Genomic DNA, 13443 nt, shown 5'->3' on the forward strand with positions numbered 1-13443 from the left:
GACTGTATGCATCCAGAAGTATAGCAAGCAACCAGTCGGTTTTGCATACAGATAAAAATAATACCTATGGTTTGCTTTTGTAGTGCAGCAGCACACATGAATGCTTGTGTTGGTGCTCATTCGTGCGCAACTGTCTTGCTTTTTAAAGCAATATTAATGCAGTGTTGTGCTTGGGATGAGCAGAAACAAGTTGGAGCAAAAAGCAAAATAAAGGAACCACAGTAAATAAAACTGAAAGCTCATCACGATGCTGCAACGTAATCTGACTGTTTTGAGTTGAGAAGCTTGTTATTTAGCAGAAACAAGGTTTTGCTTTCATGCTGCAACAGGTTAAAGCTCCTTATCCCCGCTTTTATCAAGCAAGTCCTTTGAAAACTACTAACTTAAGTCTGCTTTCCCTCCACCACCCACACCCATATGTTAGGGGGCATCGGAAATCCAGATTAACGCAGCAGAAAAATGGGTTGATAAGAAAGTTAGATGATTCTGATTGGGCAGGTTTTAGTTTGGAGGCAAAGCAAACGTGTACTAACCTTGACTAACACCCCCCTCTTATCTCCAATCAGCTGGCACCTCCACCCGAGCCTGAAGTTCCTGCAGAGGTGTGTTTGAGGCCCATTAATATGGGTCTGTGCTGATCAGAGACTGTGCATCCCATCATAGTCAGTGTGAAACACGAGTGATCCATCCCCATACATTTTCTCCTGTGATTCATTTCTTGGTTGAACAGTAGAACCTGTGATATTTTGTCTTATCTGTTGTTTTCTAAAATCGAGCTCAGGCATGTCCAAAGTCTGGCCCCATGGACCAAATGCGGCCAACGTTCAAATTTCTACCGGCCCGCAGGCTCCTGTCATAAAATCAATAATATTCAGCATTTCCTAAGAACTGTGTGTTTGATTTCTTGATTGTGATTGGCTAAATTACGTAAGAAGTCATTCTAAGCCTGTGACAGCAACTTGACTTACCCTTTAGAGCCTTCAGGGCCAAACGAGAAGAATAGTTTTATTTGTTTCTGTGTTCAAACCTACAGTGGTTTGTACCTCTGAATAAGATACTTGTTTGTGTTTTTTCCTGTTTGCGTGATTTACATTTGGAAGTTTACAGTGAACATTTAATAGTGTAAAAAATGTAATTTTTCATGTAAAAACCAGATTTGATGTTGACAAAAGGTTTTTTTTCAGAAAGATTTTACAGTATTTCTGGTTTTCTAATCAGAAATTCACAGCAATCCCATTGCTAAAAAAATAGTCATTAAATAGTTAATTTGCATTTAATGTCATTATAAGAGTTCAAAGAATGCCGGCCGAATGGTTGGCCCTCACATATTTTCACCTCACTAAATCTGGCCCTCTTTGCAAAAAGTTTGGACACCCCTGGTCTAAACCATTGATTGTATCCCCACCCATCCACCAACCCTGTCATTACCGCCTATCCATTTAATCAAACTCTGGTTTTTGAGGAAACTCCAATTTACAGCTCTTTCCAGTGAGTACAAGCTAGAGGTGGAGTTTGTAGATCACAGCTCCATTATGCAACCTGGACCCCCCATACTCACCACCCTCTAAACTCTTAATGTTTGTTTTTGTAACCCTTCTGGCACTTTGGTAGTCTCCTCTGTAAATACTTCTCTGAGGCTTGTCATTGTGGCCAAAGATAATACGATGAGAGACAACCAAGTGCAGAGCTGAATTTTTTTCTTCACAGCCACAAGTCAAGTTCCAAATACTACTTTTGTTACATTTTGACTGTGAAATGGTCTTTGTAGAGTGTCAGTCCTCCCTGTGCACAATGCCTTGCATGACTCTACCCAACCTCACATCTTGCCTGACACAACCACTTCCCTTTTAACTGCATGGTCGATTTTGCACAATTTCCTGCATGCTTGACAAGTAACTAATTTGCACTGTTTTAATATCTTATTTTTTTCTCTGATTATTTTCCCACATTTATTTTTTTGCCTCCCCTCACTCCCCCCAAAAATATTTTCTTTTTTTTATTTTGATGCTTTCTGCTAACATCACCTGTCAGGAGCTTGATCCCAACCAGCCACTGAAGCAAGTGGAGGATCAAAAGAGGGTAGGTGAACAGCAGGCGGTTTGCTGCCCGAGGCCTCCATCCTCCTGATGGTTGATGAATGGCGTCCTCACAGTCACGCCGCTTCCACAGCATGGTGCTCACTCCAACCCCCCCCCCCCCCCCCCCCCCCCCTATCAGTTTAATAAATAGTATGGAACAAGGCAACATTTTAACTTTGGTTCTCCAACTCTCCAAATTAAAGATCTTGTCTTGTTGAGTTTAGGCTCACACATGAAGTTTTTGGGATACTTTTCGTTATTTTTCATACATCATATGTGTTCAGATCTGTATAGAATTAAAATATAAAAACTTATAATAATACTTTCCGGTATTTACATTAATAACATGTGAAGTGGGAGTTTATTTTTCTATTTACTTTTTCATGACTTCTTTCATCGGCTTTTTTGGTGTTGAACTTGCCATTAAACTGTTTGTTTGTGTGTATGTATTTTTGGACGAATGTCCCCGTTTGTGATGCTATGTTGGTACATTATGTTTGGAAATAAACTGAATTCTTTATGACAGACAGAATAACAGACATTTCTTCTAATAGGGTGAGGCTCTGCGACAGATTTTGGTCAACCGCTATTATGGAAACGTCAAAGCCGGCCCAAGAAGAGAGAGCCTCACAACATTCAGCAACGGCCCGCTTGCTCCCGGAGCGCAAGGAAAATCCCCCACTGGTGGGTTTAACACAGACATATGTTGTGTTTAACACTTTTAATGTTAAGAAACTATTACTAGCAATTAGGAACACACGTTTTAACAAGCAGCAATTAAATGAAATGATAAAACCTAGTTTTGTTTGGGTGCTGAAGAAATACAGTCTTTTTAAGATTTATCACCTTTTTTGTATTTTATTTTTAACTTAGAACATAATATAACTAGAAAGGAAAAACCTATTTCATCTTGTGAGTGTGGACATGTTAAACAAAGATTTTTGTTATATTTTCTTAAGTTGCAAAGCTTACTTTACTGTAATTGCTGATTCCTGGCATAGTCAATGGTGTTTTATCGACAAAAATATTTAGAGTATGCAGGTCTCTTGTTTCCAGTGAATTTACGTTTAAAATTGTTCTGATAGCGGACATCTGGTGGTTCTCCATCCAAATTCATTTAGTGCCAAACTCAGTGAATGCATGGAAATATTTGAAAACCTTGGAGATGGGATCTTTACTGTTTGAACAGTGTCAATAGTTTAAAAAAATTGTAAATACAGATTTTATCTTAAAACTCAACAAATTTAAATATATAGACCTGGATTTCTTTTTGGTCAATGAATTCAAGCAACACTGTCTGTCTAGTTCTATTCAAGTATAAATAGATAAAAAAAGTCTTATTTGTTTTGTTCAGGCAACTGCACGGCTGTTCAGTCCTTAGATGTCTTAATACTGATTGTTAAACTTTACTTCTCCTGTGTTAACTGTACAAAAAGTAAATGGAAAATACAAATTGCTTCCAAAACATATTAACTATAGCAGAAATATTTGGTTTTAGAATATGGTGTAATATGCTAAAAGAAAGCTCTGTGTTTCAGATGATACAAAGAAGTGTTATTTAGTACCTTTATTGCTCATTGTGTTTCACATTTCATTCCTCCATCTGTGTAAAATAAACTTCAGACGTTCCAGTTTGTCCATGTAAAGATACTCTGTAGAACTCTCTGAGTTTAGGGACTTTCCAGCCAGCTGATGTTTTAAAGATTTCCAGCATCTCGCCATAAAGATTAAAAGGCCATAAAGACGGTGTCTGAATGGACTGCGACAGCTAACGACCAGCTTTAGACAAATAAGTTGTATGAAAATAGAAAATGGGACTATATTTTCTTACTTAGAAGCACTGAACTGGTAACGCACAAATGTCACACAAGTTTGGCTAAAATCTATTATTGGTTTACAAACATGTCAGTTTTTAATTTAGCTTCATTTGAAATCATCTATTAACTCCTATTTCTTGAGGTATTATTTTAAAAAAAATTAGTAAACACATAACATTTAGTCTACACTTGCCTTTTAATGTTTTTAAATATTTGGTCCATGAATCTAAAATATTATGCAGTAATTGAATATTTATTTGTTGATTATTTATTATTTAACTCATTTAGAACTTTCAGAACTGAGTTTATTTATTTATATACAATAATCTGAGGCGCTGCACTTCATATACAGTGCTTCCAAACAGTGGAAAAAAATAAAAAGATCTTCTGCTCAGCCATGATCCAGCCCTCTCCTGTCTGTTTTGAGAGCACGCTGCCTCTCTCCTTGGCATAACGCGGTCGGGTTGTTGCCAGGCGACCAGCGTTCCAGGCCCCATCCAGAAAGGGGCATGTTGTTGACTCAGTTGCTCGTCCAGCCAGAGACGGCTCTGATGGGTGCCGTTATGTCACCAGCTCTTCATTGACTGGCTGCAGGAGTCGGCAGCTGCGGAGGGAATTAAAGTACCTTTGTGGATTAAACACACGTGTGAAGCTGCAGTGCCTGAATGACGTGTTGCACTGATCTCTTCCGCACTCCACTTCATCATGTTAACCTTGGTTTACAGCCATTTAAAGAATAAGAAAGAATCAGTTAATGTCCCACTCTGATTACCTTTTGATCTATTGTAAGAGTATTTCCAGTGGTTTTTTTGGATTATGATTCAAACCTGAGTACAGTTTTTAGCCAAAGTCTGTGTCGTGTGCTAGAACATAGTTTCTGCAGAGCGGCAGTAGTTCATAAGAGTTACGGACCATTGCTGCGGAGCAACCTTTTACTTCACATCATCCGTTTGTTTACATGCTGTCCTGCTAGCTGACAGCCCCTCATAACCGTCACTTAACATTAACGCTTCAAAAAAAAAATCCTGAGCAGCTAGCCACAGCAGTTTGCTGTTGTAGCTTCTGCGTCACACAAGACTTTTTCAACTTCATTTTTTTCGTCTGCTCCTGATTTGCAACGATTTGGATAAGAAAATATTCAGGAAAAAAAAATGTTAAGCTTTATTTTCTTTAAATCCATCATGAGAAAAATGCCACAAGAACATGTTAAAAACACCAAAAGGACGATTTTCATCGGAGTGGGGTCTTTAAATGATATATTTAATAACTAGCTTTGGTGGAATGTGCTCTAATTGGAATGCGATTTTTTTCTGCTCCCTGACATCAGTTGTAAGCTCTGGGGTCGGAGGTCGAGGGGATCTGAGTTTGGCCGAAGTTCAGTGCCACCTGGACAAAGAGGGAGCCTCTGATCTGGTCATTGACCTCATCATGAACGCCACCAGCGATCGCATCTTCCAGGAGAGTATTCTGTTGGCCATTGCTCTCCTGGAGGGAGGAAACACAGTCATCCAGGTACGCTGAGGTTCACAATCATTGTTGCTTTAGTTGGCTGTGTGAACTTTGAATGGTGTTGCCTGTAGTTAAGTGTGAAGCAGTCAGCGGGTAGATGATGCTGTGCTTGTCTCTAAGTGTCATCCTACATGCCTTTTGTTCAACAACTTTAGTTGCAGTTTTAACAGATGAGTGCAGAAACTGTCCTACACATAAGTACCTTTTATTTTACCTGCAATAAACTCAAAAGCCAAAGATGAAGGAATAGTGATCTGAAAGGACACGTTCAAACTGCCACGTTTCTCCCTGAAATCCACACAGCAAGCCAGAGGTTGTCAAGGCAACACTGACTCCTTCAAACCCTAGAGTTAGCTTAGGGTGGAGCGCGTCTGTTTGTTACTGAATCATGTAATCCTTGCAGTGTGTGTCTGCTGGAGTGCATGCAGGTTCTCATGTGTATGCTTGCATGCAGCTCGTCAGATGCGAATCCTATTATTCTGGTTTTTTGCTTTTGGTTTATTTGTTAGCTCTCTTGCATAAATGAGAATGTTGCATAATCTTTTTATATTTGCATATTATTGTTACCTGACAAGACCCGACATCCTAATGTGTACACAAGTGCTCTCACATGACTCCTGTTACATAAGCTGGTCGAGTGACGCCCAGAGCCTGAGGCATGCTAACTATCTTACCGGTATCCTAACTGGGTCATACTTTATCTGATGCTTTGACTATATGCTTATTCTACAGGCATTGTGGCCTTTGAAAGTCAGCAGAATGATTGGAGCGGAGGTTGAAACTATAGCCTGGAGCTCACATTCTGGGTGCAGCGAGTTTGTTTTTTTTAGGGCAAAGTTGTTGTTTTTTTAAATGATACAGGCACTGTTTTGATTACCTTTTCTGGATCAGACTAGAGGTGGAGCTTTTATTAAATGCCAGATGGAAACAATCCAAAAATTATTTGCATGTACTGTACGATATTGACACCTCCCTGCGACACCTGTTGTTTGAATCCAGTTCAATTTAAAATTATCTACAAAAAAAGACGAAGCTTTTAAAACAAGAAGAATATTATCCGTCTCCATTTTTAGGCATCTAAATACTTCTTCTTTTCAAAACATTAAAAAATGAATACCATTTTTTCTGCTAGGATTTTTTTAGCACTTTTCAGGTTCATTTTAGATCTCATTAGATCTTGAATTGATTCATAAGCATTGGCAGCAGTTGCATCCCAGCAGGAAATAGAGTTTAGTGTATCATTGATCTTTGTTCAGGCATATGGCTTGAGTTTTGGGTTTGTTTATCACAATAAGAACGTTTCTATCAATTCCAAAATAACTGTTTATCCATTTGAGCATGTAAGGCAGTTCTATAGCTTTTACTTTAGCTCATATGTGTCTAACTTACTTTGTCGTAAGTGATCAGTGAGTAAATAAATCATGATTTGTAACATTAAGCATTTATACCAGGTTTTAAAATTCTTCTTTTTCATTTTTATCTGCTTTACCTTTTCTTAGCCTTCTGTTGCATTTAGTGCAATACTTAATATATTAGTTGTTCTTTTGAGGTGTAAAACAGTTTTCCATCTTAATAAACATTATTTTAAAAATAAAATTTTGCAAGAAAGTCACTTGGTCATGAGTCACATGGTATTAAAACTATTAGAAATATTATAAATGTTTTATACACATGCTTATATTGTTTATCATTGCTAAAGGTGTATATTTTTTTCATTTTGGTTGCCCATTCTAAATAAAACATTATGTAAAAAAGAAAATTAACACCAGTTCACTTACAATTTTTATCAATTAGTTTAGCTCTTTATGATCATACTTTTGCTGATGTTTTTTTTTTCCGAAGCACTGAATGGTTTCAATCTGTTGTAAACCTGATACGATCTCTTCTTTAGGTCCTTGCAGGGCTCCAGACTAACTTTTTTCACTAGGAGCACAGTGGCCCCCAACTGAAAATTTTAGGGGCAGAACCAGAAAATTTAGGGGCGCATACCGTAAATTTTCACCACGTGTTTTAAGTGCGTCTCGGACTAAACCGTGTTGTTGCTCGCACGTGTTTAAAGTTCAAGCCCCGTTAGCTGTCACGCATGTAGGTGTGGGACATTTATTCTCCTCAGCTGACCCGACTCCCGCGGGAGCGGTGTGCTGCCGTAACGGCCGTGCATAACCGTTTGATGCGCCGCCGTAACCAAAACCTAAACCTTCCTCCGGTTCTGTGTGACCCAGAGAAAAGTTCAGCACGGACTGCATGTATTTAGAAAATTACGAGCGAATAGATACGTTCTAAAAAGGAAAGTAAGGAACTCCTTCATGTGGAGTGGGGAGGGGGCTGTCAGGTTTCCTTCTTTCAAGCCCGGTCATTTTCACGCCCCCAATAGTCATTTACTCCACTGTGATTGGTTGGTTTGTCAGCTCCGCACACGACAATGAAAAGGTGTCATTCATACAAACTGGCAGGACGCATTAAAATTAAACTTTCATTTCAAGGTGGAGGCCACAAATAGCCCGCGGGCCGCGAGTTTGAGACCCCTGCTGTAGACTCTGGCACTGGTACACCAGCCGGAGGTCGGAAGAATGAATCAATGGTTCGCTTGCTCATAGCTCAGATGCACGCACAGGTTGGGATGATATTTGTCTCCGTTTCCTTCCCACAGATATTTACGCGCGCTCGATTATCTCTAGGCCCCTCCCCCTACACGCATTTTAGCCACTTACGCGAGTGTGTGCTCTCGTCTCATGAGTATATGTGTGCGAGTTTGTGTGTGTGTTTGCGTGCGTGTGATTGATTATTCATCATTGATTATTTCATTGATCATTGACTTGCCCCTTCCACGTTTAATGTATTAAAAATACGGAGGGAGGGAGAGGCAAATTTACTGGTCGCACATGTGCGACTGGATGTAAAATTCAGTCGCACACTCTCAAATTTTGGTCGCAAAATGCGACCAAATGGTCGCAGTCTGGAGCCCTGCCTTGTAGGAAGTTGTGAATTTGTTGTTTTCTTATCAAGCTTTTTTTCCCCTAACTTTTTCTTAATTTTTGCAGTCTAAAGTTATTCTCTAAACCATGTTGTCACTTTGATGATGTGTATCTAATTTGAAGTCACATTTTCAGCTTTTTTTATGGCCTTATTCGTGAACCTTTAATTTGAAAGGGATTCTGCTTGCTTTTTTTACACGACTGTATCACCAGATGCATCACATTTTCCCTTTCTTGCACAACAGCCGGTTGCATGCCCTGCTTTGAGGACAGAGAGGTTCTTGTTGTCAAAAGGAAAAACATCTCAAAAACATGCCCAGATTTCTGTGAGAAGTCAGCTTGTTTGTTTTTTCAGGGGAATCCGGAGTTGTAACCAAGCCAACATCATTTCTGGGAATAAGAATAAGACTGAGAACTTTCTTGGATTCAGTCTGAAATCATTTTTGACTCTGAGATTCCTGCTCGCTGGTCTTCATATGGCAGGAGTTGGGGACATTGGGAGTGTGCTTGTAGAAACATGAGTCATAGTCTTTTCAGGTCGCTTCCTTCTTTAAACATGCTCATCTGATTACCCAATCAAAGGTTTCATTATGACAACTTAATGTATGACAGATAATGAGACTCTGGGCCATTGGATAAAGACTCTTTTACAAGTTCTTCGTTTAATTTGTACCTTCTGCCTCTAAATGATATGATAACATAGAGGCCTAGTCAGACCAACTGGGTTTACAGTAAAGTGTTGATTTACTTAGTAAACGTTTTGCATGAATTTATCTAAATTGTTTTTAAGAATAAATGAAAGAAACAGCCCTTAAGAGTGAATACAGGCTGTCTGTGGGAAATAAAAAAAACAAATTGGTAAACCTGCAAACCTGTTCAGGACAAAATATCAAAGCTGTAGACCGCCCGATGAGCATGTGAGCTGGTTTAGCTCGTGCTGGTTTGCGGCGCCTTCCGTCCGTGAAACCAGGGTTCGACTCCGGGCTGCTCCATGTTCCCTTCTCTACCTCTGTGTCCAAGCCCGGTTTGAGAAGGTTGCGTCAGGAAGGGCATCCGGCGTAAAACATTGCCAAGTTTACCATGCGAATTGTTCGCTGTGGCGACCCCTGATGGGAGAAGCCGAAAGAGGAAGAGACCGCCCGATGAGCATGTACAGCAAAAATGTTGGTGCACATTTTTTTCTATGGGCGTGCTGCAGGTAACATGTTGTAGCAAACACTTAAACAATAGATGAGGCTGAATAAGAGGGAAGTAGGTAAGATGCAGGCCTAGCGTACAGATTTTTCTTTATGTTCAATCCTCCCGAAACCTGCTGAAGGGGTCTGTTAGTGCTTTTTCCCTGATAAGCAGAGTGTAGTTTGTGTGAGCATCCCACAGGTATCGTCCAGGCACTTAAGCATCACCTGCACACCCCTTGCATGTAGCATTTCTACGTGGTCAATAAGAAGCCAGTGCACAGAGCTACCACACGCACGACAGATCCCTTTTTCATGACGTCCCTTAAACTGCAAGACACATCTTAAGATGCAGCTGCTCCCATTTACGACCCTCCACAGCCTGAACGGGTCCACCCCCAGTATGGATGCATGTGACTAAGACTTCTCCATGCATCTCCATAGAGTCATGAGAGGATGTTGGCAGCAAGTAAGGGGAACTAAAAAAAGAGCCAACAATGTGAAGTATTTAGAAAAAGAAAATAAACTCAACTGGATAAATGAGCTTATGATCTAAGACTGGAGCATCGTTTTGGTTGAATGGGTGACTGAAGAAGGCCTGAAAACAAACCTTTTTTCAGGATGCTGAAAAAAGTTGTTTGTTATACTTAATAGTAATCCAAGTTGTACATCATCGATCTGATTTAACATAAGTTATTGCAGTTAAATGATTGAAATTTTGATTTTGATTTTTTTTCTGGGTTATCCCTGGTTGGGTTTGAGCCAAACTTGTGTAAAGCTCTCAACAATTTTCAGTGTTTTAGGCTCTTCATTTGATGGACTGACATTAGTTAGGTAATCAGAAAAGGTTTGAGTTGGAAGGCTATTTCATCTGCTTTGTTTTAGATATTTGAAATAAAATTAGTCCAATTCAAACTTGAAACTCGCCTTTTTAACTCTGCCTTCTCCTTCTGATTCACTTCTGATTCAGTCAGTTGTTACTTACTATGTTTTTAATGAATTTTTGAATGTATGCACCACTGTTTTGTACAGTATCTTTGAACTTCACTTTTGAATTTTTTAACTCATTATTGTGTTTTTAATTGAGTACTTTTAACCTGTTGACCTCTGTTTTGTGCAGTGTCCTTGAGTTTCTTGAAAGGCACTTTTAGATAAAATGGATTATTATTATTAAAATTATGTTAATAATAATCTCCAAAATGCATCAGAAAGGTAAAACTACAATGCAATCTTTAAAAATTAAATATTTTGGTACCTATTATTGTTCATTCGTCATCATAGTTGATGTGCAAACTGGTTTTACTGACAGCACAGATTAATTAGCATCTTTATCAGAGACCTACTTATACTTTTTTATTGACCCGGAAAAGTTACCACAAATGGTTCAAGCATGTGTGGCATGTTGTCTGAACCTCGGGCCAAAGCCTTCAGGGAGTTTACTGATAAACAGCAAATGCAGTGAGACCTACGTGATGACTTTAGCATGCTCGCAGCAAAGTATGCACTCCATCAAGACCAGTCTGACTACTCCTCTGCAGCACATAGCTACCAAGAGATATTCTTAGCAGCAAGAAAGGTTATTCCACAAACATTTGCAAGATGTTTGGGTTATGTAAGAGAAGCAGTACAGCATCTCTGCTCTGTCCAATGTCCCAATTCTGCTTTCGTGGCCTCGGAGCCCCCCCGACTGTCACGGAAGCCAACAGGTGTCACCAGGAGCTCAGTGGACTTGCCGCGGCACGCTGTAGCGCTCAGCCTCAACCAAACATGTTTCACTGCCCCCCCACCTCTGGGAAAAGCTTTAAAAAAGATTCTGCAAAGTGAGTTTCCAGGCAGCAGCATCACCAGCATACCAGCTTTCTCTTAAGCGCAGAGTTGTCCAGGAAGTCTCCCAAAAGCTGATGGGATTTTGTTTACTTTAGTCTGCTATGTACAGCTTGGACATGTTTGCTTTTCGCAAAAGAAAACAAAAAGTAACAAATAGGAAAGCAAAAATTAACTTTTTCATTATTTCAATTACATTTTATGGCAAAGAAATAGTGTTTGACCATCAAAGCCATGGGGATAATTATTGTATTACCTTCAAATGGGGAGACATTAGTAAAAAGTTAAAACATAAATTTCTTTTTCTTTTTACAAAACTTATTTTGTTGGTCTAACATATTTTTACTCCAGTGTTCAGACTTAGTGTTCCGGCAACGGTTGACCTCTTTCCCCAAACTCAGAGATGTAGAATGCTTTTCCTTGTTTCATCTAACAGCTTTCATGTTGAGGCCATGTTAGCAGTCACTGGACCAAGTTCTGCGAGCTCTCGCTTTACATGCAAACCTATTTACATGTTTTTTGCAGGAAGGAGCTCATCTATCTTCTCCTCGTTATCCGTAACTGCTCATTTTTTTCCATCAGCTGATATTTTTTTTTTGTCATTTGTGCAAAAATAAATCATGGGAATTAAGAAGTAGCTGTTTAAATGCCTGATGTCACCATTGATGTTGTTTTAAAATAAACTAAAGAAGTTTACGGCCTGTTTGTTGGACAAAACTGTCAACTTCCAGCTTTTGGAGGGCTAAACTCTCCACAGGTTTAACCCTTTAACACTGGAGATGTTGCTGGCAAAACCTAAATAACACCTGCTGTATGGCATACCGTAAATGTTTGAATGTTAACGCGGTCAACCTGGTCAAGCCGCTTCTTACCGCTTCTGGGTTTTCATATCGGCTTTGCAGCATTACACAATACCTTATGTTATCAGCTGATTTGTGTTGATGGCGTAAATGGTTGAATAGTTATGGTAGTCAAAAGAATGCCAAGACTGGAGCTAGACCTTCAGTGTAGAAGGATTCATGGAAACACTCCTAACCAAGAAAGAGTTGCATTAGTGTGTTTCAACACATTAAATTGTTTCAGTGTGGCCTCAGAGCTGTAAACTGGACTAGAAAAAAGCTGTCCTTTTACCATTAACCTGTTGGTTGCTTGTAAAACTTGTAAGAAGTAAAAGTGACTTTGATTTGGATGTAGTGTCTGGCTATCATGCTTCAAAGAGCAGCTCTCTGTGGATACCAGCAGGGTGATGGCTCAAGCATATAGCCCTCCAGTAACCACAGAGATGGCTTTGTCATTCACCCAGGTGTCAGCCTGCAAGGCGACAGAGAGATTAAAAAAAAAACGTGAGTGCTGGTATAAACAGGCTTTACATAACAAGCCCATGTTGATTTCAGGAGCTAAAGTACAGTGCAAAAAAAAGGAAGAAAAAAAAGGTACAAGGGCTGAATTATCAGATGAAGCCAATCACAGCTCTTAAAGGGTTTATTGATTCTCTCGTTGGATGCATAGCAGATGACTCTCCCTCTGGAGAAAATCCAAAACGGATTGGCTCACTGACACTTTCCTCAAAGAATAAATCGGCAGAATATAAAAAGTATCATACAGAATTGCTTCCTAACAATGTGTCTGATTGGGCGTTCTAGAAAGTCAATAACAATCCAACAGTGAGTTGGTCAAGTTTTTGTTGGTTCAATTGTACTTTTATCAATTTAGCAATTAAATATTGACATGTTACTCTTATGCAATGATCTATTGCCCCAGTTGATAATGACTCACCCCTGCTGAAGCAAATATGTAGTGCGGTCACAACGTTGCATGCAAACTTTCTTTAAAAACATCTGATTTGTAGAGGCAACACAAGGAGAAACACTGTAATATCTCAGGTCTTGAGATGCTGCAAGAATGATGATGAAAGATTTAACTGTAATAATACGGAAAAGTATCCAACGTGAGCCCCAACACTGAATAACTAATCTGCTGACCTTTTTATATGGGGATTTTTGCAACTCATTGTTGCTTACAATTTTCTGCAGCTATTTGCAGTTTGGTCAATAACCAACTAAAG

General features: G+C 39.4%; 1 protein-coding gene across 14 annotated transcripts in view; it reads left to right on the forward strand.

Moving 5' to 3' along the window:
- The window catches only part of LOC101155104 (inositol 1,4,5-trisphosphate receptor type 1), a 109262-nt gene that overhangs the window by 52779 nt on the left and 43040 nt on the right, over positions 1-13443 (forward strand). For 7 of the 14 annotated variants that reach the window (XM_020703413.2, XM_020703416.2, XM_011475324.3 and 4 more), the window contains 4 exons: positions 567-602; positions 2032-2079; positions 2633-2762; positions 5223-5407. In XM_020703413.2, the coding sequence (XP_020559072.1) occupies positions 567-602; positions 2032-2079; positions 2633-2762; positions 5223-5407 (399 nt within the window). The remainder of the gene's footprint in view (positions 1-566; positions 603-2031; positions 2080-2632; positions 2763-5222; positions 5408-13443) is intronic. The other 7 variants (XM_020703424.2, XM_020703421.2, XM_020703422.2 and 4 more) reach the window with 3 other exon arrangements.

This window comes from Oryzias latipes, chromosome 5 (genome assembly GCF_002234675.1).
Source record: "Oryzias latipes chromosome 5, ASM223467v1".
In the NCBI taxonomy this organism is placed as follows: domain Eukaryota; kingdom Metazoa; phylum Chordata; class Actinopteri; order Beloniformes; family Adrianichthyidae; genus Oryzias; species Oryzias latipes.